We start from the raw sequence: 27,220 nt of genomic DNA, 5'->3' as shown, positions 1-27,220 counted from the left end.
CACTGGTAGCACTTTAACCTAATCCACCTAATTGTAATTGCACAAACAATTAGCTTAGTCTTAAATTGATCTACTTCCTGTTATACAGTTAGTATATAATGTTAAGCTTAAAAAGCAGACTTTATAATTATTCTAAACGATCGTTTATAATAATCTCATAGGTGGTAATAGACGTAGCAGCCTATAATCAAGATTTCCAAGATGATGTTAGCGGTGTTACGGTAATGGTGTATTTTAAAAGGTTTGCCTACAGTTCATGAGAATGTGTCATAAAAATAGAAGAATGCAAATGAACACTGATCTCACTCGTATCTGCATGTGGCGTATGTGATCTCTGTTCTCTTTTGTGCGTTTTTATGTAGCTCTTTACCAGGATATGTCAGAATGCAGAAAACAGTAATGGGAAATAGGAATATTGTAGTTATAAAATTAGATAGATATTGCATTTTTATGAGGGTAAAGATGTCGAGCGCCTCTTAATGGTCTCTTTGGCATAAAGGACATATATTAAACATTTTATTGTTATGTTTAATGCTTTAGAAATGACTGCTTTATCTCAAACTTTCACACTCGGAGCAATCTTATTTGCTGATCGAAACACAAGTCTGATAATGCAAATGGAATTTTGATAGCAGTGCACTAACTCTCTGCATATAGCACATCCTGGTACTTAGTGTAAAGTGAATACGCTTTAGAATTCTCTGAAATGCCCGTACTATAATATGTATCCTGTCTCAGATATCCACACGGAAGCCGTACAGGCAGCTTTGGCCAAGCATAAAGAGCAGAAGATGGCACTGCCCATGCCCACTAAGCGTCGATCTGCATTCGTCCACGCTGCTGTGGAGAACTGCACCCCTCCTGGTGAGTAGCGAGCTCGTGCCCACTAGCCTTCTGCTGTCCCTTCTGTCCACAGCTCCGTGACCAGGGCTGAGGAGACACTGAGACGAGAGTCAGGGTCTACACACACAACTCAAGTATATAAGTTTGTTTACACACAGGTTGTACATGTAAGTCATGTCCATGTGTGTATTCAGACACGTCGAATGCTGTTCAGGTGATGACTCCGTTACAGTCTGATCCTCCTGCTGGTTTTGATTTGGAAAAGAATCCCATCAAATTCTTATGTGAGAAGTGGTAAATGTCATAGTGTTTGCATTTTATTAATACGCGTGTGCGTGTTTTTGCAGACACGTCGTCTGCTTCGGAGGATGAAGGGTCTCTTCGTAGACGCCAGGCTGCAGTGAGTGCGGTTCTTGCTCAGAGTCTGCAGAATTCAGAGTTCTGGATCAATCGCTCAATCCAGGGATCATCCACTTCATCCTCGGCTTCCTCCACCCTGTCACATGGAGACGGCAGCAAGAACCACATCCAGAATGCACTGGCAGACGTACTCGCGCACACTCGCATAGGTACGCCAACACTTCACATAACATTGGCGACAGGGTTTTAGCCATAAAGTGGACAGCTAGTCAAGTGTAGTACAGCTGAAAGAGGAAGACGTGATATAAAATTGAATTAGGCCTAAGTATACTTATGCCAGATTCGTCTGAAGAAAAGACATTGCCTTACCGCATTAAAATGGATGCTTATAAGGAACAGAGTGTGCTCTGTGCTCACTAAAAGCAAACTGGGGAAAGGAAAATTGTCAGGCACCATTTTGTCTCACATCATTAAGTCCTGTTGGTGTTTTATAAGCATCCGTTAATGTATTCGAAGGGACTATTTTTCTTTTCTATGTATGCTTTGGAAATGGGCTGATCTGACACTGTAGATTATTTGCAAACATGCATGATTACCAAAGCTTCAGATTCTTTACTCTTACATTGCAACCTAAAATCACAGAGTAATTAATCTCCAACATTACCAGCATAGCAGCATACTATCATTATTTTCCCAAAACAGATTATATGATGTCATATTTTAACAGCCCTAAATATAATTAGGCCCTCAGATTGGGGAAACACTGAAGGCGAAAATCCACAGTGACACCTGATATGTCTCTTTTATTAATACCTTATGAAGCTTATATCCAAAACACAGTCATAATCATTACGCACTGTTGTGTCCGGATGCAGAAAGCAGCAGTGTTCCCCCCGATGTGACGTCCACCGTTCCGCAGGACCGAAACTCGCGGGTGGAAGTGGGTTCCAGTCCTGTAGTGAAGGGCGTGAGTCGCGGCAGCAACCGCTCCAGCATGATGGACACTGCAGACGGTGAGCAAGTTATACTCTGATCTACACAGCGACGTACTCTACAGTAGGAAGTCCACACTGCAGATTAGATTTCAATACGTCAATGTTTATTGGGTCATCTAGAGAGATATTCCTTTATATGAACACAAGCTTTGTAACCGTTTACATCTCTTGTACATGTTTCCCGTGTAGATTATTTTAATAACGATGATGCAAAATAATACAGAAATATATTATAGTTGTATTGTACTTTTCAGCCGATTCTGAAAACAGTGTTTTACAGAGAGTAATGTGGGACTATCATATACCAGGGCTGCAAATGCACAGTAGGAAGATCTGAGCATATGTTGGAGTTGTAAGGAAGCATGAGGTCAGAACAAAGGAGGGTTTTGAGCTCAATCATCTTTCATGAGGAAGCAGTAAAGGTTTTGGCAGTACAGGTGTAGTAGAGTTGTTAGACAGAAGATGAGCTTGTGAGAGAATCAGGAGTTTGAACTGTAAGAAGAATTGCAGTAATTTACGCAGGAGAAAGAGGGAGGCATGTCTGACAGTAGACAGTAGCTGAGCCATCCATTTTCCCTGCTCTCCACCTGAATACGTATTCAGAATTCAATCAGGTGAAGAGCTGAGCATTTCAAGGTTAAGAATATTGACCAGAATGAAGGACAGAATCATCTTAAATACTTGATTTAGGATTTTCGGGGATTTTAGTTATCATTATTTTATCGTTATATTGCCTTTTCACAAGACAGATCTATCACAAAAGGCAGTATTGTGTGTGAAGGTATTTCTGTACTCACCTTCAACACTTCAGTCTACTAGATGTATCAGCTAATATACAGCCATATTTTTTAACTTGGTCATGAGTAGAGTAATGTGATTGCTGTTATGCACATTGATGTGAATCCAGAATTTAACCCATATTTTGCTCTTTTTTCATCCATCATGGGGTTGCTTTTCTGACTATAGGAAAAGGTACCGTGGCAAGTGAAAGAGAGCTGTTCAGTGCAGTGACCCCTGTCTTTTTTTGCTTTCGTGTTTCAAATCTTGCTTCCTCCCTGTTTGTTTTTTTAATGTGTGTGTGATAACGTGATTTCTTCCTCTTGTTACAAATTGTGACATGTATGGCGTGAACTATAAATGTTTCCTCTAACATGCATGCGCTGATTCTTATCTAGCTAGTGTTATCCTGTTGAGAATACATAGAGCTAAGAGTGTGTGTTTGTAGGAGTTCCAGTACACAGCAGAGTCTCCACTAAGATCCAGCAGCTGCTTAACACACTGAAGAGACCCAAACGTCCTCCACTCAGCGAGTTCTTCCTGGACGACACTGAGCACATTGTGGAAGGTAGAAAAGATTTCAAGTTTCATAAACATGACCGAAAGTATGATCAATTAACATTCTAATCCAAATCCATGGCTATCATATGGATTTGAAGTCAGGGTAAACCGTGTGTTTGAGGCCTCTTGGTTCCTGTGAACTGGAATATTAATGCTACAACATATAAAGACATTCTAGACAATTGTATGCTTGGGGCAACACTTTTATGGTCAAGTGTCCATATACTTTTAGCTGTATAGTGTATATGCAGTCTCAGATTACTTCTACATTCTGTAGGGTTTTATTGCATTTATAGTCACTGATTAAACAACAGCAGATCATCTGATACTATGCAGTGACATTTACACATAGGATTAGCATTCACTTTGCATATTTATATGGATATCAGATGACCCGAAGTCACCCTTATGTTTGTTCTGTACTTTCGAATCTTCTGCATTTTGTATTCGCATTGTGTACAGATCATATTCTCCCGAGCACTAATTACTACAGCTTGTGAAATGCCATGAGTTTTGGTTTTTTTTATTGTGAGTCATCTATTTTTTTTTTAACAGTTGTGAATATTTTGATGCATGAAGATAGCTGCATTTATTTTCTTCATGCTTATAAAATGTTGGTAATTGTAGTCACATGACCAAAAACAGGCTGAAATCAGGCATGTTAACTTCTTGACTAATGTGCTCTGTCTTGTAGTCCCACGGCCAGATCCCAACACTCCACGTCCTGAAGGTCGTCAGATGATCCCAGTGAAGAGCGAGCCCCTGGGTGTAGTCAGTAACTGGCCCCCGGCCCTGCAGGCGGCACTTGCCCGATGGGGCGCCACGCAAGCCAAGAGTCCAGCTCTCACCGCACTGGACATCACCGGCAAACCCCTCTACACTCTCACTTATGGTCAGTAGCACTTAATTGTGTGTTTGTTTGATTTGTTCAACCGTGTAGTGTTTATTGAGAACTTAATTCTGCACTTTTGTGATGGTGTAGGTAAACTGTGGAGCCGTAGTCTTAAACTGGCATACACGCTCTTAAACAAGCTGGGCACCAAGAACGAGCCTGTGCTCAAACCTGGAGACCGGGTAAGAGAAGGAATAGTTAGAAGAAAGGCAGTTAATACTTGCTAGTTAATACTCTGTTCATAATATGTATGAAGTGAGAATGAAAAGGTAGTCAAGTAATGTCTTATGTGTGTCCACTAGGTGGCCCTGGTCTACCCTAACAGTGACCCTGGTATGTTCTGGGTGGCTTTCTACGGCTGTCTGCTGGCTGAGGTTATTCCCGTTCCAATAGAGGTGCCACTGTCTCAGAAGGTAAGGAAAGATTTATATGGATATAGTTTAGCCATGATTTTTCTATCCACTGTCTCTAGTGTATGTAAGAATTTCAAGAGATTTCCCTGAACTAAAGGGGAAAAAAAAAAAGAAATTTACCATTTATTCAGAACTCACTGTAGTAGAAGCCTTGTTGAATTTTACCAATAAACATATAAAATATGAAGAAATGCCTAATAAAAATGTTCTAATTCTACTGTTCATAAAAATATATTGACTGGCATTCAGCTGTCCTTAGACGTCCATTTATAGTAAAACGGTTTCCAGGATTGATTGATTGATTAATTAATTATTTAAGAATGCAGAAAATCTGTTGAAATTCACATCAGTGGGAATCTAATGTAGACTACAGATATGGTGAATAGAGATTAGGTATTAGGAACTAGGTATTAGTTTCTTTAAAATCCTGAGCATTATACAACGATCAGATTTTTTTTTTTTCTTACCTAGTTAAATTGTTAATACTTGACTAATATGTTTTCTTTCATTTGACTCGATGTATAGGATGCAGGAAACCAGCAAGTTGGCTTTTTACTGGGCAGCTGTGGGATCAGTCTGGCTCTCACCAGTGAAGTGTGTCTTAAAGGGCTACCAAAAACACCAGGTGGAGAAATACTCCAGTTTAAAGGTATGTGCTGCCTCTGTGTTTGGTTTATACCCTTAAATCTGAAGAGTTATGGCTGATGAACGAGTGTGCGCTTTCACAGGATGGCCTCGGCTCAGATGGGTCGTCACAGACACCAAGTATCTCACAAAACCTTCTAAAGATTGGCAGCCACACATCCCCACTGCTAACACTGACACAGCCTACATCGAGGTGAGGAGCTGCCAAAGACTGTACGTATTAATGTATGTATAAGATCCCTTTTCATCCTGCTAATGTTGTGATTGATGATTTTTTAGTACAAGGCCAGTAAGGAAGGCACAGTGATGGGGGTGGCTGTGTCTAAAATCTCCATGCTGACGCACTGCCAAGCTCTCACACAGGCCTGCAATTACTGTGAAGGTGAGTCACGCTGCAGTACTGTATTAATCACTCTATTATCACTTAATTATCACTGTTTTATCACGGACACCAGGCTGAGGGAAAAAAACCCTCATTGCGCCTCACACTATGCTTACAAACTCTCAACCAGCGCTATGAAATATTAATGACGTTGATGGAATAGAACTGCACTGTTTACATCACACATTCTCCAAGGTTTTCCATTAAAATCAGTATTTTCTAACAGGGTACAGTGATTTTTAGCTTAGGTTCTGTCCTCAGCCAAAATCCTTATACAGGAACATGTATATATGTATGTGTGTCGGTGTATATTTTTAAACACGTGTGTGTGTGTGTGTACAACAGAATGATTGCAGTGGAGACTATTAAATACTGAGTGCAGTCAACAAAACCGGCGCAATAAGGAAGCGTTAAATAATTGAGAGCAGAAAGCTGTGTTCTTGAGTTCGGTTAATATTTCATGTTGCCTCTGTACACTCTAAGCACATTTCCACCACAGGAACCATGTCCATTAGACAGAGGAAATGTTCTTGGAACCTTTTTGAATTCCTGCTGTGCAATAGGCACTTTTGTAGTAAGGATCTGTTGATGTTTTGGCTTACTGATTGGACTATGGCTTCATGAACCCACTTGCTTAAGTAACAAGCAGTTACTCAGATGTGTTTTATACTGTAGCAGTAGCAGTGCTACACAAATAGCAATACAAAATAGAGCGACCTTGATTTGACAATTTGATAACCAGTATTAATGTTGCTCAGTTTGGGAAATACAACAGATAAAGCAGAAACTACATAGATCTTTTAGTTCCTCAAACGTTTCTTGGAGTCCTGGTACTATAGCATGTACTTCATGATGAGATTAGTGTGAATGAGCTAAGACCGCTTAATGCACGCTGGCTTAAATATGTATTCTTATAAATCTTTGTGTGTGGTTTTAGGAGAAACACTGGTCAATGTTCTGGACTTCAAGAAAGACATGGGCCTATGGCATGGGGTCCTGACAGTGAGTTTAATTCTCTTTGCTCCATGTTAAATGTCAGCAAATACAATATATTTGGTCTGAAAGCTATGTGGAAGCTGCTCCTAACTCCTGTGGATTATTTCTCCAGAGTGTAATGAACAGGATTCACACCATCAGTGTGCCCTACGCTGTCATGAAGGCCTGTCCTCTATCCTGGGTCCAGCGAGTTCATGTCAGCAAAGGTCAGAATGGCATCTTCACCCTGTATCACCTGTCCTCCTTTTCAGAATCTGGTTTTACTCATTTTAACCTATACAAATAGAAAAAAATATTTGGAAGCACGAAGCAGAATCGTAGACACTTGGGGCAGTATTTAAATGTGCACTTAAGTGTAACATTCAGAAAAAAGTCTGCTAAACCATGTGAAGCAAATCAGTTTGCCTAAAATGTCTGTGTTTGTTTGCACACAGCACGTGTAGCTTTGGTGAAATGTCGGGATCTGCACTGGGCCATGATGGCTCATCGAGACCAGAAGGACATCAACCTATCCTCCCTGCGCATGCTCATTGTAGCTGATGGTGCTAATCCCTGTGAGGAATATAATCATTGTTAACTTCATAAGCAAACTTCTCAATCTTATTCAACTTGTCTAAAGCTTGTATCAATGTGTGTGTGTGTTATAGGGTCTGTGTCATCATGCGATGCCTTCCTGAACGTGTTCCAGACTCACGGCCTGAAGCCTGAGGTGATTTGTCCCTGTGCCTCTTCTCCCGAGGCCCTGACTGTCGCTATACGCAGGTATGTACAGAAGTCAACTTTTGTACCTTAAGACAATATTTCCCTCAACAGTTTCTGAGTGTGTGTGTGTGTGTGTGTTTAGGCCCGGTGTCCCTGGTGCTCCTCTCCCTGCCAGAGCTGTCCTGTCTATGGGTGGACTGAGTCATGGAGTGATCCGTGTCAACACGGAGGACAAGAATTCTGCTCTGACTGTGCAGGATGTGGGCCATGTCATGCCTGGAGGTGAGATTACACACTCTTCTGCTCTCTAAATATAAATTATTTAGCATTTATCTAAAGGCGCTTACAAGTGAAGCAGAAGACAATTTAAGCACAGAAGAGAAATACACTTATATTTTCCTGGAGGTTGTGTGGTCTCTACGCACGACCGAATCCAAACAGCTATGCTCGTCATCATAAGCACAAATGTCATCCCTGTCAAAAAGAGGAATGATACTAATATAGATCATAACATTCAGAGGAAAATAGCTTCTGTGGAAGATGGAAAGAATGTGTTGTACACGACTGGATGTTTTGCATAACCGTCAGCTAATCTACAAGTGATGAAGCATAGCAATGCAAAGAAGACTAGCTTGTCGTAATAATAATGCAGATTACTGCCTATAATACTGCAGATTATAATTACAGAGCAGTGCATGTGTAAATCTGTGTAAAGCAAAATGTGTAATGAATAATGGACATTGATCACATGAAAAATGATACTTGGATAGAACAGATTTGAACAGACATAAATCAGGAAGATTTGCAAGGAGTGATGACGTAACCTTATGGTTCATGTTTGTGTTTTAGCTCTGATGTGTATAGTCAAGCCAGAAGGGCCTCCCATGCTGTGTAAAACAGACGAGATCGGTGAGATTGTTCTGAACTCTCGAGCTGGTGGCACCATGTATTATGGCTTACCAGGGGTCACCAAGAACACGTTTGAGGTGCGGACATCAAATCTTAATCCTACATTACTGAAGAAGTTTTAAGGTATGTGCATCTTTGAGCTCTATTTTTGCGCTTTCTAGGTGATTCCTGTGAACTCTGGTGGAACTCCGATAGGAGAGACACCCTTCACCCGTACAGGACTCTTGGGCTTTGTGGGTCCGGTAAGACCTAATTAACTCTGTCCTGGTATAAATCTGGCTTGTTGTTCTACTTTGTTCTTGTTTTGATGATTGTGTGTGTTGTCTTTTTTTTCCCTCAGGGCAGTCTGGTGTTTGTTGTCGGGAGAACTGAAGGACTGCTCATGGTCAGTGGGCGTAGGCATAACGCAGATGACTTGGTGGCCACAGCTCTTGCTGTAGAGCCGGTGAAAACAGTCTACAGAGGAAGGTGAGTTCTTTAGCTGTGCCACACTTCTGAAATGCAAAACAACAAGCCTTTGAGAGTTCTGAAAGCTGTGTGTGTGTTACAGGATTGCAGTGTTCTCAGTCACAGTGTTTTATGATGAGAGGATTGTGATCGTAGCCGAGCAGAGGCCTGATGCCAACGAAGAGGACAGCTTCCAGTGGATGAGTCGAGTTCTACAGGTCTCATTTCTCTTTTCTTGGCCAACAACGATCATAATCTTGAAAGCATGTATTTAAATGTAAAATATATTCCACTGGTAATTTTTCACTGTATTAATGACCTTTCCCCCCCCAGGCTATAGACACTATCCATCAAGTGGGCTTGTACTGTTTAGCATTAGTCCCAGCCAACACTTTGCCAAAGACCCCTCTGGGTGGCATTCACGTGTCTGAGACGAAGCACTGCTTTGTGGAGGGCTCCCTGCATCCCTGCAACATCCTCATGTGCCCTCACACCTGTGTGACCAACCTGCCCAAACCCCGTCAGAAACAACCAGGTACTGACTTTTAGTCTTCAGTTTCTCTCTTTTGTTTGCTTCATTAGCCTCATAGCTTCAGAGCAACCTTATATACCTTATATAACCTGATATAAAAAGAGGTTCTGGAAAATGTATGTAATTTATTTATTTGTTCTCATATTGTTGTCAGGATATTGTTGTAAATTTCCCATAAATGTGAATAAAGTGTCTGTCTGTCTGTGTAGGATTATGTGTGTATTCATCACCAGATTTTGTGTCATTCTGTCTTTGTACAGTGGGAGTAGGTCCAGCCTCCATCATGGTAGGGAACTTGGTGGCAGGGAAGAGGATTGCCCAGGCTGCAGGCAGGGAGCTGGGCATCATTGATGATCAGGACATGTCCAGGAAGGTGTGTAGATTACATAAGACTCAGGTCTTGCTGAATGGCACCAACATCTGACCGTTAAAATAAAGCTTGAAACGAATTCTTTTTATAACATTACACCAAATGATGCATGTTGAGCTAGGAATCATGTAAAATACTATTGCCTCAGGGCACTGATTTGCTTTGTTTGTTAATGCATCAAAGGATATTTGTTTTTAATTCTTTCATACAGTGAGTGCATACAGTACTGTTGAATGTTCAGATCTGAATGGTCAGATGGGTTTGATTTATTTTGTATAACGTTAGCTCGGACAGTGGTCCTTGCTAATTGGATAAGGTTTATATCAAGCCCTTAGGAATGGGGCTTTTCTATATTTCAGTAACAAATACACTAAAGCAACTGTAACTGTAACATTACACCATATTAAATAAAAATACAGTGTTGCTCTTTTTAAAAAATGTTTGCATATTGTTGTGGTATAAAAGGAGTTGGAAACTGTAATTGGAAAATAATCAACATTGTGTCAAGGACTTGGGTTACTGTAGCTCAATCACTCGCATGTTTCATCCTGATATGCCTGGTTTAGTGCCAGCAAAAGTATAATCAAATAGCATGAGATGAACCCAGTGCAATGGGGCGTGACTGCTGCTCTCTTTATTTTCCACTCTGTTTACATGGGCCTCTAGCTCTGTACATGGCCCATGAAGATGGTAAGCCTGACTGCTTAGCAGCCCTAAACTGTGTGTGTGTGTGTCTGTGTGTGTTTTGGCCTGAGCTATGACCCTCCTGTACCACCAGCCACACACAAAGCCATACTTATGACCGCCTTAGTTTCATCAGGGTTCTACAACGATAACTGAAGCTTTTCTCAGTAACTCATTCTAATAATGAGAGTGGAATAATATAATATCTGCTTGCATTCTCTTCCACCGATGAAACCAAACATGCACTTCACACGCTGTGTGCGGCTGCCACTACCATCTGCTCGAGTCGTTATATTCAGCCGAGGCAGCACATAAGCAGACTCTTAACTAATCTAACAAATCTGCCAACTAACAGTCCATATAACATGGCTGTTTCCATGAGCACTGATATTTAGATTATATGATTTGAGCAGATAAGGTTTTATTTGAATATTCTTAATCAAATTATTTTGTTCATAATTTATTCATCAGATTATTCTGTTAGTTTTATACGTTTCTTTTAACAAGTAAAAGATCCTGATCCTTCTGTTACAAGTGATGTTTTATAGTTTATTTTGTACATAGATCCATACTTGTAAATGCAACAGAAGCTAGGTTTCTTCTCCTTGCAAACTGTGTTAAAGAATAACAAAAGCCCTTTAAACCCTTTAGAATGCAGCAGCAGTAGAAATACATACATGTACGCAAATATAAGGTCTGTATAGTCCATATAGGCATAGTGAGCAACGCTTGCTTTCTGCATGACCTTGCTCTTCCTGTTTGTGTGTGTATGTGATGTGTGACAGTGTGAAACACATATCCTGTATTCATAATGCTGCTTCTTCAATTCAATCGTTCTTTTGTAATGAAATGGGTTGGACAAAGATGAGATCTGTACAGTTTTCATCCCTTACTCCGAATGAGGTCAAATCATCCAAGGCATTTTTGGTAACTGAAATTTGTTTCTTTAGACGGTTAATCTAGCTAGAAATCACTTTGCTACACAGCTAACGGTCATCTTGAGGACAGAATATCTTTATTATTGCGCACATAATTGTATGCCACTTAATTAAGGATGTGTAATTTATACATGAGACAATGTTGGAAGTGACTCAGATTATGTAGTTTCCAGTTAGATTTTATTTTTAATACAGATCATGTTATTTATCAAGCACTTTATTTACAAACGATGCCTTTTGACGCAAGCGTGTGATAATGATGCAACTTTGTTCTGGCTTTAAAACTAAAGAAGTGCATTTCAGACACCCGGATATGTCTTTGCTGTTTGAATCAATTTGGAGAAAGGGGTGAAGACTGTGGAAAATTATACACACATATTTTGACCAAGCTATTGCATTAAATGTTTTTGTCTTTTCCTGTACTTCCTGGTGATTTTACCTAGTATGTTCTTGCAAAGTGTAATACTGTGAATATGACGATTGCCTAAATGTTAAAGCTTTTTCTAGGTAATGGAGTGAAATACTAGTCTTATTTCATGGTTGCTGTCCTCTCCTGAATTACAGCATCAGTTCCTATCAGAGGCGCTGCAGTCGAGAGCACAGAGTGACCCTGACCATGTCCTTTACATGCTCCTCAATGCCAAGGTGAGAAAGAAGAATATGAATTATTCACCAGTGTGTCCAGTTATCTTTTATTTATATACATCCCAGATTACAGAAAGTCTTAACAGATATTTTCTGTTTCTGTTTTATAAAATTGCCAGATTAAACCCTCTAGATTCATTAACTGTGCTCTCATTCGTCACGCACGTTAACCATGATGTTTGCCATCTTGTCCTGCAGGGGGCAACAGTGAGCACAGCCACATGTGTACAGCTTCACAAACGAGCTGAGAAGATTACAGCAGCGCTGTTGGAGAGAGGAGGCATCAACACTGGAGACAATGTGGTGCTGCTCTACCCTCCTGGTACTGCGTTACTCCCTGATGATTAGAAGTGACTTCAGTCTCATAGAGTCCCATAGAGTCTTCAGGAACTTCTTTAGGAATAATAAACTTGTACAGATTTGCCACATTATATTTCTCACACAAGATGCTCATTAGTGTGCATATGCTTTGTTCAAGGGGTATTGTGTCGCTGTAGTTCGAACCTTCAAATTAGTACAGCTAAATCTCTAGAAGGAACGTTGGTAGAGGATCCTAGATCTGTGCCTTTTCAAATCCATGTTTTGAAATTTAAGTCACTTAGTCTGAACTGTAATGTGTTTGGTCAACAATTTTTACTTCTTTTATATGTAAAAACACTTCTAGTGCTGGGCCCAGACCTTTGGCTACTACATAATGCAATATGTTAGATGATAATTATGTTTTGCGAGTCTGACATTTTCTGTTCCTCTTCTTTACAGGCATTGACCTTATCGCTGCTTTCTACGGCTGTCTGTACGCTGGTTGTATTCCAGTGACTGTCCGACCTCCTCACCCCCAGAACTTGGCGGCTACACTTCCCACAGTGCGCATGATCATAGACGTGAGTTATACACACAGCACTCTCTCAGATCCCTGTATCACTCATGTTAATATGTATGTGTGTAATATAACACGCGTGATCTCTGTAGGTGAGCAAAGCAGCCTGCATCCTGACCACTCAGGCTCTCATGAAGACTTTAAGATCTAAAGAAGCTGCAGCCAGTGTGAATGTCAAGACATGGCCCACTATCATAGACACAGGTAAGAGCGTAACTCATTCCTAATGAAGATGTTACACAATCTGATTGTCTCACTCGCTCACACACACACCCATATCCCTGTTCTCGCTGCATGTGTAGATGATCTTCCAAAAAAGCGGCCACCTAACATCTATAAGCCTCCCACACCTGAGATGCTGGCCTACCTGGACTTCAGTGTGTCCACTACTGGCATGCTGACAGGCGTGAAGGTAAATTCATTCTTTCTCATCTTATAGGGGGACTGCTTTCAGCTCTCTCATGTTTTTTGTTTAAGGGCGGTAGTTGTTCAAACAATTAAGGCTCTGGGTTGTTGATCAGAAGATCGGAGTTCAAGCCCCCAGCACTGCAAGGTTTCCAGGCCCTTGAGCAAAGCCCTCTTTGCTCCAAGGATGCTGTATCATTGCTGACCCTGCACTCCTTTGTATGCAAAGAAATGAATTTCACTGTGCTGTAATATATAGGCTTCTTCTTATTATTCAGCATCTTCACACTTTTAATTCTGATTACAATAACTAAAACAGATAGTAGTGGGTGGTATGATGGTTGATCCTTTACGTTGTTATTTTTCTTACATATTCATACATGTACACTGACCAGGCATAACATTATGACACCTGATTAATGTTGTGTTGGTCCCCCTTTTGATGCCAGACCCATCATTCACTGTGTATTCTGACACCTTTCTATCAGAACCAGCATTAACTTCTAGATCAATTTGAGCAACAGTAGCTCGTCTGTTGGATCGGATCACATGGACCAGCCTTCGCTCCCCACGCGCATCAATGAGCCTTGTGGCCGCCCATGACCCTCTCGCCGGTTCACCACTGTTCCTTCCCTGGACCACTTTTGATAGATACTGACCACTGCAGACCGGGAACACCCCACAAGAGCTGCAGTTTTGGAGATGCTCTGATCCAGTGGTCTAGCCATCACAATTTGGCCCTTCATCAAACTTGCTCAAATCCTTACACTTGCCCATTTTTCCTGCTTCTAACACATCAACTTTGAGGACAAAATGTTCACTTGCTGTCTAATATAATCCCACCCACTAACAGGTGCCATGATGGAGATAATCAACTTCACCTCTTAGTGCTCATAATGTTATGCCTGATTGGTGTACATATTACATGTAATCCACAGAAAACATGATGCAATAGAGTGAAAGACTAAAGTGTCCACACTGTGTATGTTCATCTTAGATAGAAAGACTGCATAGCACCTTTGCTCTATCTTGTGTTTGGTTGCATGTTGGACTTTACTTCGTGTGTTGAAGATGTATTGGCACCTATCACAACATATAAAAACGGTTCATCATTACATTCCCACACATTAACTAGTGAATATCATATATCTACATATATTTACAAAACAAAGCATCCTTATTTGCATTTAGAACAACAGACTCTATACCAGCCGGCGCTATTTTATCTATTGTATCTATCATGTATTGGTTGTATTGTCTGTTTGCACCGTCTCTCGTCTTGCACAGCTTTATACCTTGCATTGTTTGCACTTTATATTAATACTGTGTGTCTCATGTAGCATCAGTGTCCTGGAGAAATATATAGCATCAGCCATATATGGCCGAAATGACAAAAGCTTCTTGACTTGTCTTGATGAAGAAGAAGCAGTGATCATTTGGTGTTCTAGTGGTTTCCTGTTTGTATATTCAACAAAAATATCACTCAGTATTCATGTGTATGCATAACTATAGGGATATAACATTATACTGTAACATACACTCATCATCCACTATTAGGAACACCTGTATATTAGCATTATCTGCATGTATTGAGTATTCTCACACTAATATGAATTCTGTATGTTTGTTTGTCTGTTCCAGATCTCTCATGCCGCAGTGAGTGCTCTGTGTCGCTCTATTAAACTTCAGTGTGAGCTCTACTCCTCCAGACAGGTGGCCATCTGCCTCGACCCCTACTGCGGCCTTGGCTTTGTCCTCTGGTGCCTCTCTAGGTAAGACACAACCATTAACCACTAATTTTAGAAACACGCACACACCTTTACTGCCTTTGTGACATCCTTCTATCGATTAATGTATTAACATGGCTACAAAATGATATGCCTACACTGAAGTCAAACCTTGACCTAACTAACTTTTATATTTTGACCTCATCATTATGTTTCTTTCTGTCTCTCTCTCTCTCTCTTTCTCTGCATGTGTGTGTGCGCGTGGTTGCAGTGTATATTCAGGTCATCAGTCCATCCTGATTCCCCCGATGGAACTGGAGGCCTCTCCCTCTCTGTGGCTGAGCACACTCAGTCAGTATAAGATCAGAGACACCTTCTGCTCCTACTCTGTCATGGAGCTCTGCACCAAGAGCCTGGGAACGCAGACTGAGCTTCTGAAGGTGAACACACACACACAGTATCTCATTCTGTCACACTTATTTAGCACCATGCATGCCTCTCTTTGAGCTTTGGAGTGTTCCGTTCCCCTGTGTGTGTGAGACTGATAGTAGTGTTGGATTGCAGACTCGGGGTGTGAATCTGTCATGCGTAAGGAGCTGTGTTGTGGTGGCAGAGGAACGGCCACGGCTGACACTCACACAATCCTTCTCCAAGCTGTTCAAAGACCTAGGCCTTTCATCACGCGCTGTAAGCACTGCGTTCGGCTCCCGAGTCAACCTGGCCATCGGCCTGCAGGTCAGCTACTGCAGCAACTACACACACACACACATACACACACACACACACACACACAAAGCAGCAGCTGAGTTCAGTATTTACCTTATTTACCCACAATCCATCCATTTTAAATATTATATATGTACCTTTTAAATAATCACTTACTCTCTCACTCACTTATTAAGATAAATATTGCACATAACACTGTATATTGAGATATTTATTATGATAAATATTGATTTATCAAATGAGATTAAGGTAAATATAGAGTTTGTGTTTTTAGATCTATTTTCTGCTTTTATTTTGTATATATAGGGAACGGCCGGTCCAGATCCCTCCACTGTTTACGTAGACATGAAATCCCTCCGCCACGACCGGTAAGGATGATCTGCCTCAGCCAAGTGATGTCAATCTCCAATCTCCAGGGAGACATACATGATAAACTGTGTGTGTGTGTGTGTGTGTGTTGCAGGGTGAGGCTGGTGGAGAGAGGAGCTCCTCAGAGTCTGCCCCTCATGGAATCAGGAACTGTAAGCATATTTGCTTGTTTTCTGTCAGCTGTTTGTTTGAGAATATTAATAAATCAGGATGGAATGTAAGTTTGTGTTGTGTTTGCTCTCAGATTCTTCCAGGAGTACGAGTAATTATTGTCAACCCAGAAACTAAGGGACCACTTGGAGACTCGCATCTTGGCGAGGTAATATGTCTCTCTCACACACACACACTGCAAATAATCTCTAGTCTTGATAGAAAGCAAGGTTAAAGAAATAGAAGGTAAGTGTTGTAGCAATGGTTTAATTAAAAACAGAAGAAATAGTATATATTTTTCATACAGATTTTTCCATTCATTTTCAATTTCTGTCACAGATCTGGGTGAACAGCCCTCACAATGCCAGTGGCTACTACACCATTTATGGAGAGGAGAACCTACAGGCTGATCACTTCAACACGAACTTGAGCTTTGGTGAGACTCAGACACTGTGGGCCAGGACCGGATATCTTGGCTTCATCACGAGGACCGAGCTACTGGATGCTACTGGAGGTCAGACTTTTAAAAAGTTTACAGTAACTGTACTGTGTATGCTACGCAATCAATATAATCTACGCAGTCGGAATCTATGTTATATATAGGTATAAGGAGGATTATAAAATTCTTTTGATTATCCTTTAGATCGTCATGATGCGCTGTTTGTGGTCGGCTCACTGGATGAGACGTTAGAGCTGCGCGGTCTGCGCTATCACCCCATTGATATTGAGACTTCGATATCACGGGCTCATCGCAGCATTGCAGAGAGGTGAGAGAGCAGGATGTGGCTATCATGCACTGCTAGTTAAATGGATTTGAACACTTTATTATTAACATGTTTGAGTAAGCTCCAAGCAATGGACATAAACAGTCATGAAATACAATATGTAGCATTAAAAATATATGGTTAAGTTAATTGAGAAACATCGTGGTTTTCATCGTGGAACATTTTATTCCAGAATTAAAACCATGTACACACTTTGTTCATACTTGATACTGTGTATTGTATAATGTGTACAAGACCATTTCTGGGATGAAAATACGGACAGATGATAATCAGTCATTGTTGAGTGATTAGACTGATTGGACTTCTTCCCCTACAGCGCCGTGTTCACTTGGACCAACCTGCTGGTAGTGGTGGCTGAGTTGAGCGGCTCTGAGCAGGAAGCTCTGGATCTGGTGCCCCTGATCACTGGAGTGGTTCTGGAGGAGCACCACCTGATCGTGGGGGTGGTGGTCGTCGTGGACCCCGGCGTCATCCCCATCAACTCTCGGGGGGAGAAACAGCGCATGCACCTGCGGGACTCCTTCCTGGCTGACCAACTGGACCCCATCTACGTGGCCTACAACATGTGAGCTGACGGGAGCTTCTTCAGGGGATCATAAAAAAAATAAATATCGCCAGTCTTTCCCAAGCAGGGGACCACCATCAGCTAATCCTCTCTGTGCCTCTCGATAACATGAGACGTGGCATCAGACGGCATCAGCATCGTTTGCAGGAGGTGCTCTTTTTCTCCTTGTGCTAGACTAACAGGTTAACTCCGCCATGTTTTTTAACTCGCAACTTTGCCAACAGCCATTTTGAAGAGCACGAAGGCAGAAAAAAAAAAAAAAAAGTTGCAGGTTATTGACTGCTTGCAGTTGCCTCTTCAGTAGGGCAGTTAGTTTCACCAACCCTAAAGACCCTGCGCTCTGGTTCGAGACCAGACAGAAGACTAGTGGGACTTGCACATAAAACTTGTCCTTGCACTTTATTCCTCCTCCTTTTGAGCCTTTTTTTTTGTGGGGGAGGGTGTCCTTAATTTTTCATTCTATAAGTGCAAACAAAATTAAAAGATGTCTTGCAGCATATTTTGTCCATCCGGGGAGAAAACCGGTCTGGATTGGTGCGATCTGGGATCATATTATGCATGGGCAAAAAACACTGTCCTGATTCAAGAGGGCTTCTGAAAAAAAACCCTCATCCGGTGCTCACTCTGAACTTCAGGCACCATTTCTCCCCTGCTGGACAAAACATCACACGGACAACGTCGAGTATTAGCAGCATCAGGATCACCAGCGTCATAGACTGTGCTAGTTTGACATGCAGATTTTGCTTTGCTCTCATATATTTTGTCTTTTACTCAGAACTACTAGTTGTTTTAAGGTGGAAAGTGAAAGGTTTACATCCAAAACCTCTGTTAAGTAATAGATTTTATAACTCACGTTGCCAACAGTAATGCACAGCATTTGATAACCAGTGTGATAAATAGCTTTTAAAGGATCCTCATAGGAAGCACAAGTCGATTGGATTTCTATCTTTGAAATTTATATGCAGTGAACTAATGTACACTTAGAGTGAAAAGAAAAAGTTTCAAGACAAACTTCCATGCCTTATGAAACCTGTGGAAATTTTACTTTTGTATGTATGTTTTATCCTTTTATTTGTATTGCTGTACTTATACTTTGTACTGGTATCAAAGGGACTGTGGACTGGCGAAAATCTGGAAGGCTTCGTCTGTGTGTGTGTGTGTAGGATATCGTAGTGTCTCACTGGGTGTTACTGTATAATCAACCGGACACGTCATCACGGTCCCCTTAAACTTGACTGATCTCTTGTAGTTGATGGGTAAATCTCATCACTGGCTTAAAAAAAAGAATAATTATTAAAAAAAAAAAAAAAAGTAACTATTTTACACATTTTTGTCTCAGAAAAAAAATACAATTCAGTTGCACGTTCTGTCTTTTTATTTTTTATTATTATTATTTTTTTCTGTGTGCTTTTGAAATTTTAGTTAATGTGTGTGCACATATTACCCATTCCATCATGATGGCAGTATTGTTCAAAATAAAACATTACTTTCCCCTCACCGTTTAATAGAAATGGCAATATTTAAGGAATGATTTTTAGTCTGCCAGCTTTTACATTGCTTTACTGTTTACACGCTGTTCAATGTCCATTTTGCATTATGAACACATGCAAATCGATTTGTACAGATTAATCTGTGAGAGAAGAGGTTTCGATTCTGTGGACTCTGACTGTCAGCTGCTAATTCTGGTTTCATCTGTTCAGGCAAACTGCAAACTGAATTCGTCTGAGAACTGAACTTTAATCTTAGTGCCCTTTAGGAGACTGTTCTGACAGACCGGATTGAGGTTTTTGGGTTTTTATTTTTTATTTTTTTTTTATTTTTATTTTATTTTTTTTGCAAATCCATTAATTTCAATGCAGAGCTTGAATGCCCATTTAATTAAACTTATTAAATAGACTGTCTGATGTCTTATTTCTGATCATTTTACAAAACACCGATCATTATGACCACAGACAGGTGAAGTGAAAAACACTGATGATCTCATCATGGCACCTGTTAGTGGGTGGGATATATTAGGCAGCAAGTGAACATTTTGTCCTCAAAGTTGATGTGTTAGAAGCAGGAAAAATGGACAAGCGTAAGGATTTGAGTGAGTTTGATGAAGGGCCAAATTGTGATGGCTAGACGACTGGATCAGAACATCTCCAAAACTGCAGCTCTTGTGGGGTGTTCCCCGGTCTGCAGTGGTCAGTATCTATCAAAAGTGATCCAAGGAAGGAATGGTGGTGAACCGGCGACAGGGTCATGGGCGGCCACAAGGCACATTGATGCATGTGGTGAGTGAAGGCTGGCCCGTGTGATCCAATCCAACAGACGAGCTACTGTTGCTCAGATTGCTGAAGAAGTTAATGCTGGTTCTGATAGAAAGGTGTCAGAATACACAGTGCATGATGGATCAAGGCCGTTTTGGCAGAAAGGTGGGGGCCAACACAGTATTCGGCAGGTGGTCATAATGTTATGCCTGGGTATTTCAATCCCAATTCACTTAAATAATATTGCTAATGATCATCTATAGTTCTAATTGTTTACAAAATCTATTCACAAGGAAAATTTTCATTGGAACTGCATAGAATTAAAATAAATTATGTACTAATAGCATACAATTATAAAATCGGGAAATTTGCCATATTGGTGTACAGTTGTGTAAAAGTGTGGCTTCTGCTCGGTTCGAATGAAAACCTGCACCCACACCGTCCCTCTTGCGGATAAGATTCGACACCCCAGCTCTAAACCATGTATCAGTGGAGAGTGACCGCTGCAGTACCACAAGTTGTAGCCAGATTGTTCTCAATACACCATCGACATACATGTGTGTGCTATGAGTGTATTGGGTGCTGCAGTATTACTGGGCGCTAGTCAGTCCACCCATGTGATCTGTTCATTTGTGGCTTGCATTAATCTTGTGGCAGCCCTTTGACAAACCAATGTTTTGTTAGTTTGTGAGTCAAGCTCATTCATTTGTTTCATTTATTGACTGATTCATTCATTCATCTCCAGTTACTGCTTTTCCAACTTTTGTTACTGCAGGGAATCCTGAGTATACACACTTCTCAGGTTTAAACCCTGGTTCCTGGACCTGAGCTTGGATTATTCCAGTGTGTGTGTTTAATTATCACATATTCTCCTCTTCCCAGAGTATCATCCCTCCTTCCAAAAACATCCTGGTAGGTACATATGCAGCTTTCTTTACAGCTGTTTTACTATATGGTTATTTATGAAAGGGGTTTATTTCAAAGGAAGAAGAAATTCCGGCAGAAATGTAAGGAAGCTGTACATTTAGGGAACAGTATAGCTGAAATCTAAGCTAGTACTACTGTACTTATGCATGTGTTATTTTTTTAAGCATACTTCTTCCTCATTCTCTTAAGACTATTTGACTAACAGTAAACACCATGACGCTATGGGTGGATTTACTAAGCTACTTATCTTCTAAACTAACATTAGGTAAGTGGTTAAGAATGGTTTAAAATAGCAGGTAAGCTGATGGTTTGAGTAACAACATACCACGTGTTTACAAAGCCACTCAATCCAGTCTTATTAATAACTGAGCTCTGGTAGGCTTTGGTTCCCACAACATATATTACGATGTAATTTACAGTATCTCAGCTGTGTATCTCCTCTAATTTCTGCATGGAAAAAAAAAGGCTGGATGAAATATGTTTGTAATAAGAAAAATGTTAGTGTAATTGAACTATTCGAAGGGTCAAGAGGAAAAAAATGTCAATAGAAATGGTTTGAAAAGTAGTTTTTCCATTATGTGGTCGTTCTCCAGACCTGATTTGTCTACAACTGCAATGTCAAATATAATTTTAATGGACACAATTTTGATCTAATGGATTGTGGACATTGCAGAAAGAATTCTAAAAGAAATATACAAATTTTAAAATTGTTTTTACCTTCAATATTAAGATTTCAGCTTACAATTGCTGGTTTGCTACTTCATGAAATGGAGTAACATGCACGTGGGGAGCGAAGGCTGGCCCCTTCAGATTGCTGAAGAGGTTTAATGCTGGTTCTGATAGAAAGGTGTCAGAATACACAGTGCATGATGGGTCAGGACTGGGTTTTTTTTGCAGTGGGGACCAACACAATATTAGGTAGGTGGTCATAATGTTGTGCCTGATCAGTGTATATCTTCTGCTAAGCATAAAAACTCACCTCATGCACCACCAACAAACAAAATAAAAATGGAAAAAATATATATATATAATATTAATATTAAACTACTTCATTAGAATGAGGTTTTAAAAGGTTAATTCTATTTTATAGGAGTGGGAAATAATTCTCTACATTTTCTCTACAGACTTTATTCTGAGCTAGAATTCCCTAGTATTTTATCTTGGTTAATTTGTTTAGGGAACAGTTGTGCTTCAAATCCTGTTGTTTTCCTTAATTTCATTCTTCTTATTATTGTTCTTATTATTTTTATTATAATTCACACCGAACTGTGGAGACATAAAACCTCTCAGTATTTTTTCACTCCCTCAGGTAACTCCTCAGGCAGCAGAGATGAACTCAATTGACCTAATAGTGAGTCTAATGAGAGTCTTGGATAAAATATGATCTACAAATACAGTTTAATCACAGGAAATTATTTATTTGTCATGAAGTGTAATATTCTGTTTATTTCATGGGGAAAGTAAAAAAAAATGGGGGTTGTTTAATGCAGGTCACGTGCCAGGCGTACCTGAATAACCTGTTAGCAGCACATGCTAACTGTGCTAGCTACACACACTCTCCTGAGACACCAATGAGCGTTGCTATTTTCTTTTCAACTTTATTTTTGTCTCTATAGAGCTTGCTTTTATTTCTTTTTCGAGTCAAACGGTATATATTAAAAGCAGTTGGGAAATACAGTCGAGGGGGGGCAGAGGGTGGTGGAAGAACAAAAAATGTTGTACCACGCGCGCCACACGATTGGTCCCGAGCTATCATACGAGCCAATCGTTTGGATTTGTCGCCGTATACGTCACAGGCAATCTGAATTAAAGTTGATAAAAGTTCAACGTGCTTTGTCTCGCGCGAAAATGAATGGCTGCTTGACACTGTGCTACTGTGTGAACATACCTTTAAATTTGCAGCACTGACCCCACCAGGGTTGCCAGGTTGGACTGAAGATTTCCACAGCCTAAAACCCGTTCAAAATGCATACTGTTATAACCAATACAATAACAAACAGTTATAACAGTTAATAACTTTGGCTTAACGAGTTACTAATAAAGACTGACGTCTGACTGGACAGGACTCTCCTGAACCTTATTGGCTAAACTGAACCATTTCATTAAAACGTCAACATTACATATTACACTATTGTTAAAGTCCGTTGTGTATTGAAAATGAATAAAACATCATGTTTATAGTCAAAAATAATAACCCGCCAGTTGCATCAAAAACCAGCCCAGATTTTATCAACCCGCCCAGGGCATTTTTTTCCCGGTGAGTCGTGACCAAAAGAAGCCCAATCTGGCAACCCTGGATCCCACCACAGGGCGAGTTTAGGAGTGGTCACGCCCCCAGAACTATTTCATTGGCTCACGGTCGTATGGTGCTTGGTCTTGACTTCCGGGTATTTTTGTTTATACGTTCGGCTGACAGTAGTGGTGCTGTAAGTTCTGACCTCAGCTCTGTGTCTCTTCTCAGCTGCTGTATCATCGTCGAGCTGTGCATGTGAGTAGATGATTATATGTTTCTTAATCATATATAATCTGGAAAATTCATCCCTTTTGAAATACAGGGTTGAAATTGTAGATGCTTATATGATGCTCGTGATGTTGTAATCTGGTTTGCATTAAATTCTGTGTAAACAAAATGTATGTGTGTTTTACCTTAACAGAAGTTCCAAAACTAGGGAATAAAAAATAGCATGGGTAAGGAAGCAGCTGAATGTTAAATATCTTGATGCTTTCTCATTTCTCCTTAAAACGATGGTTTCTAACGGTGTTGGTCTTGATTACCATACCTGTTGATTTCTGCACAGATATGAGCCCTGTTTATTCTTCCCTCCATTAAACAAGGATGCTTTTATATCTTCTCCAATCTCTAAAGATTTGTGCATGCAAAAGTTCTGATAACTAAACAACAACAATAACAACAAAATCACTTAAAGCCTAGTTAATAGATGAAGTCCAGATCATAGCAGAAGTTCGGAAAGCAAGATGTCCAAGTGATCACGAATCTTTGAATGCCTTTTGCAGAGAAGATGAGTAACCTGCCCCTGTCTCGCTCCAAAGTGTTCGGGGAGCTGAGGAAAGAGCTGCATGAGGATAAAGAATTTCATCAGTCTGATGTCCATATCTTCATCATTTTGGGCGCATCAGTAAGTTCGAAGTCATGAGTGAAAAGTGTGAACATAATCTTTCTAAACATCCTAAATACCTTTGTCAGATCCCCATCTCAGATCATTAATTTCCTCTGTCCATTTCTACACCTTAGACAAGCTACTTACTCATATTTTTTGGGTGAAAAAAACCCCACTTTTGACCTGGATTTCATTTGTGCTCAGTCATTTAGAGGGAAGTAGAGGTTCAGTTACGCAATAAATGAAAAGAAAGACATGAATGAGGAAATATGAGTCTTACAGTACATGGGAGTTGAGTAACACAGCCGGTCATGGCACTGAATGCTCATTGGTCAGATATTATGGCAGCAGGCTACTGATTGGTTAAACATTATAAAAGTTCTTTTCGGACAGGATGGGGTAGATGTTCGAAACAAGGCATTTTTAGATAAATTAACTAAAGAAAAAGCAATCATTGCAATGACTAAAGCACAGAAAGAGGAAAACCCAATAATGTTTAGCCTACGTAATGCTAATATTTGAATAAAGCAGCGTGATTCGTGATTCTTTGTTTTCATCCCTGTAATCCGCAAAATATAAGCATAGTAAGTACACTGAAATGAATGTCTATTATGACGGGTAAAGAGGGCCCGCCCTTTAGTAGGTGTGGTGCTATTGAGCCCGCTTTTGCAGCATCATACTCAGTCAGCACTTTTTCCTGCTCAGAAGAAGGAAGGTCAGGTAACTAGGTAACTGTAGCACTGATAGGCTTGGGTGTGGCACTGTGCCCAGACACGTGGACATGTGACTTAATGTTTAAATAAACAGCAACTGAACCTAATCTATCCTATCTGTCTGGACAAAACCTTTCTGTCAGTACTAAAAAAGTGTATCGGTTCTGCTTTTCTTGTTTATTGAATTGTATTTCCTTTCTTTGTTCTTGTTTATTAACTTATTTGACCATGTATCTGGTTATAACAAGAAATCAGAGTGTAGGCTAAGCAAGAAGGAAGAGGAAAGGGGATTGTCTTAAAACATCAGACAATCTCTCACAGGTCTTTTAGAGTTGTTCTTGAAGGATCGCTCTTTACAAAAGGGCCTGTGGATGCATGATATCTAGAAAAAGTTACACAGAAGGCTGAGTTTCTGTTGGAGAACAGACAGACAGTATACCTTTGCAATGGTTAGATGAGGAGGATTTCAGGGTGATGGCTGTGACGTATAATGAACTTCTTCACCTACCTCATATCAGATCCCTCCCATCTGAGGTGCTCTCCAAAGCCCAAAATATAGAATAATACAGAAATATAGATTGGCCTACATGAACAAAGGCTACATACAGACCTCAGCCTTGAGAAACGCAGTTACCATAACCACCAGGCCAGAGCCAGACGAGTCATTTAAAACCCATTTGGAATAATGGCCTCAAGATACAGGATCTTCAGCAGACCTTGTAACTGCTTACCAAACTGTTGCTTTTGTGCAAGGCCATACAGCTTTCACAATTTTTCTGTACTGATAACTCTATGCCAGGACTATACAGGTATGTAGGCCAGCACGTTAGTAGACAGGATTACCACAGATGGAGAGATGTGTGAAATGGGTCAGAATCCTGTTTGGGCAAGAGAGTTGGCTATGTGAAGAGCTTTGTCTGTCGGGGACACTAGAGGTCTTGTTATCTGAAGCTGGAATGCAGCTGTATCAGGAAATACACTGAAAAAAAATATATAACCTATCGAATTTATTCCGAAAAAAATTTGAGGAAGACATTTGCGCACACTTTGTGTAAAGCCAACTCTATATTTTGAGTAACGAGTACCTGTATTTAATTAAGTAACACTTAATTGGGTAACAAACTCTGTTGGGTATTGTTTAGCTAATTATTTGTTTCATATTTGGCGGAAAAAAACTGTATCACCAAATGTGTCATGGCCATAAAACTTCTCAAATCCCTCCAACCAGATGTAGCACTGCACTTGCACTAACATCAGCCTTCATAACTAACCATAATGTATTAGAGGGACAGAACCAGGGCTGCCTTGTTCTATCCTTGGTTATTGCTTCATCCATTCTCCTTTCAATTTTCACAAGAAGCCCAGGTTCTAAGGATGAAACACATCCCAGCGCATGGTGCTACCACCACCATATTTGATGTATGACCTGCTTTAGGGTTTTCCCAGAATACAGTATCTTGATCTTGGTCTCATCACACCCCAAAATCCTCAATGGTTTCATACAGCTCTTATTGAGGAAAGGTTTTGTTTCTAGTGAGCCTTTTGAACATTCCTCAGTAATTCAGAGCTTTTCAAATGATTATCCATTGCACCTTTACTCCACTTTCAGCTGCTGTTCTCCTTCAGAGTGACTGTTGTCCTCACTGTAGCTTCATTCACCTTGCCTTGGTTTTGCACCCGAGGTTTACAGGATAGTCTTGTCTAGGTTGTGTGTTGTGCTTGGGTTGCATCACACCCTAAACAATCTGCGACAAGAAACTAGTATTGTCTGAACTGTAGGTCATGCTCTTCTGGTCTGGATTATTATTTTCTGGACTTTCTACAAAATCTCAATGAATTGGAAGTTCATTAGCTCAGCTCCATTCTTCTGCATGTATCCCTGCATATATTACTTTAGCTCCGCCTGGTCATGTATGTCAATATGTACTCATATATGCTCTTAGCTCACTGCTATTTGTTGTTTTTTGCTATTTGCCGAGGCACTTCCTCATTTCACGGTGCCATTCACTCAGTTATTTCACCACAGGTTTCTTTTTCCTTCCTTAAACTTCAACATTTCTTTGATTTGCACAGAAAAAACAACAGCAACATGTGTTCAATTTTCATTTCATGCAATAAAAAAAATCTGTACAAAGACAGAAATGCTGGAGTATACCAGAGTGAGACAGTCAAGTGTTAAGAGGTGACTTCTGATGAACAGGACATGAGTGATTTTACCTCTGTATCTGTAACTGTGCTACATTTCATGACACTACTATCTCAGCAAAGCCCAGTGTTTATAACAGTTTATAACTTTGTTATGAAGCCAAAGGATTTTAAAGTGTGTTTTGTCACTTTGTGTTAGTTTCATTACACTGTATTTTTATTATTCTAGCTCCTGGCTGATTATTGCTACCTTTTCCCTGTAGGAGAATTTTATTGACTTTATAACTATTATATTTTTTAAAATGTCTATAAATATGTTATTAAGGTGTGCATTTCTGCTAAAGCAGTCTGATCTAATTAATTCCTTTT

At 40.2% G+C, this 27,220-nt stretch overlaps 2 protein-coding genes across 4 annotated transcripts in view; both read left to right on the top strand.

The window, feature by feature from the left end:
- The window catches only part of dip2ba (disco-interacting protein 2 homolog Ba), a 48,731-nt gene extending 29,140 nt beyond the window's left edge, over window positions 1-19,591 (top strand). The window contains exons 4-39 of one of the 2 annotated variants that reach the window (XM_058409651.1): window positions 739-864; window positions 1,191-1,412; window positions 2,079-2,216; window positions 3,424-3,543; window positions 4,231-4,428; window positions 4,519-4,610; window positions 4,731-4,841; window positions 5,367-5,490; window positions 5,570-5,679; window positions 5,766-5,868; window positions 6,806-6,870; window positions 6,977-7,070; window positions 7,299-7,418; window positions 7,512-7,626; window positions 7,709-7,848; window positions 8,416-8,552; window positions 8,637-8,717; window positions 8,816-8,943; window positions 9,026-9,140; window positions 9,256-9,457; window positions 9,715-9,827; window positions 10,491-10,514; window positions 12,011-12,091; window positions 12,290-12,413; window positions 12,851-12,972; window positions 13,061-13,172; window positions 13,271-13,380; window positions 15,015-15,145; window positions 15,372-15,540; window positions 15,665-15,835; window positions 16,133-16,194; window positions 16,290-16,347; window positions 16,440-16,514; window positions 16,685-16,859; window positions 16,989-17,112; window positions 17,447-19,591. In XM_058409651.1, coding sequence (XP_058265634.1) covers window positions 739-864; window positions 1,191-1,412; window positions 2,079-2,216; window positions 3,424-3,543; window positions 4,231-4,428; window positions 4,519-4,610; window positions 4,731-4,841; window positions 5,367-5,490; window positions 5,570-5,679; window positions 5,766-5,868; window positions 6,806-6,870; window positions 6,977-7,070; window positions 7,299-7,418; window positions 7,512-7,626; window positions 7,709-7,848; window positions 8,416-8,552; window positions 8,637-8,717; window positions 8,816-8,943; window positions 9,026-9,140; window positions 9,256-9,457; window positions 9,715-9,827; window positions 10,491-10,514; window positions 12,011-12,091; window positions 12,290-12,413; window positions 12,851-12,972; window positions 13,061-13,172; window positions 13,271-13,380; window positions 15,015-15,145; window positions 15,372-15,540; window positions 15,665-15,835; window positions 16,133-16,194; window positions 16,290-16,347; window positions 16,440-16,514; window positions 16,685-16,859; window positions 16,989-17,112; window positions 17,447-17,699 — 4,445 coding nt within the window. In that variant the 3' untranslated portion in view covers window positions 17,700-19,591. The remainder of the gene's footprint in view (window positions 1-738; window positions 865-1,190; window positions 1,413-2,078; window positions 2,217-3,423; window positions 3,544-4,230; window positions 4,429-4,518; window positions 4,611-4,730; window positions 4,842-5,366; window positions 5,491-5,569; window positions 5,680-5,765; window positions 5,869-6,805; window positions 6,871-6,976; window positions 7,071-7,298; window positions 7,419-7,511; window positions 7,627-7,708; window positions 7,849-8,415; window positions 8,553-8,636; window positions 8,718-8,815; window positions 8,944-9,025; window positions 9,141-9,255; window positions 9,458-9,714; window positions 9,828-10,490; window positions 10,515-12,010; window positions 12,092-12,289; window positions 12,414-12,850; window positions 12,973-13,060; window positions 13,173-13,270; window positions 13,381-15,014; window positions 15,146-15,371; window positions 15,541-15,664; window positions 15,836-16,132; window positions 16,195-16,289; window positions 16,348-16,439; window positions 16,515-16,684; window positions 16,860-16,988; window positions 17,113-17,446) is intronic. The other variant, XM_058409652.1, reaches the window with a different exon arrangement.
- A 3,616-nt stretch (window positions 19,592-23,207) lies between these two features.
- g6pd (glucose-6-phosphate dehydrogenase) overlaps window positions 23,208-27,220 on the top strand; it is a 12,963-nt gene continuing 8,950 nt past the window's right edge. Inside the window, exons 1-3 of one of the 2 annotated variants that reach the window (XM_058409972.1) lie at window positions 23,258-23,362; window positions 23,529-23,562; window positions 23,890-24,011. In XM_058409972.1, the coding sequence (XP_058265955.1) occupies window positions 23,559-23,562; window positions 23,890-24,011 (126 nt within the window). In that variant the 5' untranslated portion in view covers window positions 23,258-23,362; window positions 23,529-23,558. Of the gene's footprint in view, window positions 23,363-23,528; window positions 23,563-23,889; window positions 24,012-27,220 lie in introns of both variants that reach the window. The other variant, XM_058409973.1, reaches the window with a different exon arrangement.

The sequence above is a fragment of the Hemibagrus wyckioides genome, linkage group LG15 (genome assembly GCF_019097595.1).
Source record: "Hemibagrus wyckioides isolate EC202008001 linkage group LG15, SWU_Hwy_1.0, whole genome shotgun sequence".
NCBI classification, from domain to species: domain Eukaryota; kingdom Metazoa; phylum Chordata; class Actinopteri; order Siluriformes; family Bagridae; genus Hemibagrus; species Hemibagrus wyckioides.
Note: the sequence above shows the minus strand (reverse complement) of the source record. Positions and strands in the feature narration are given on the sequence as shown.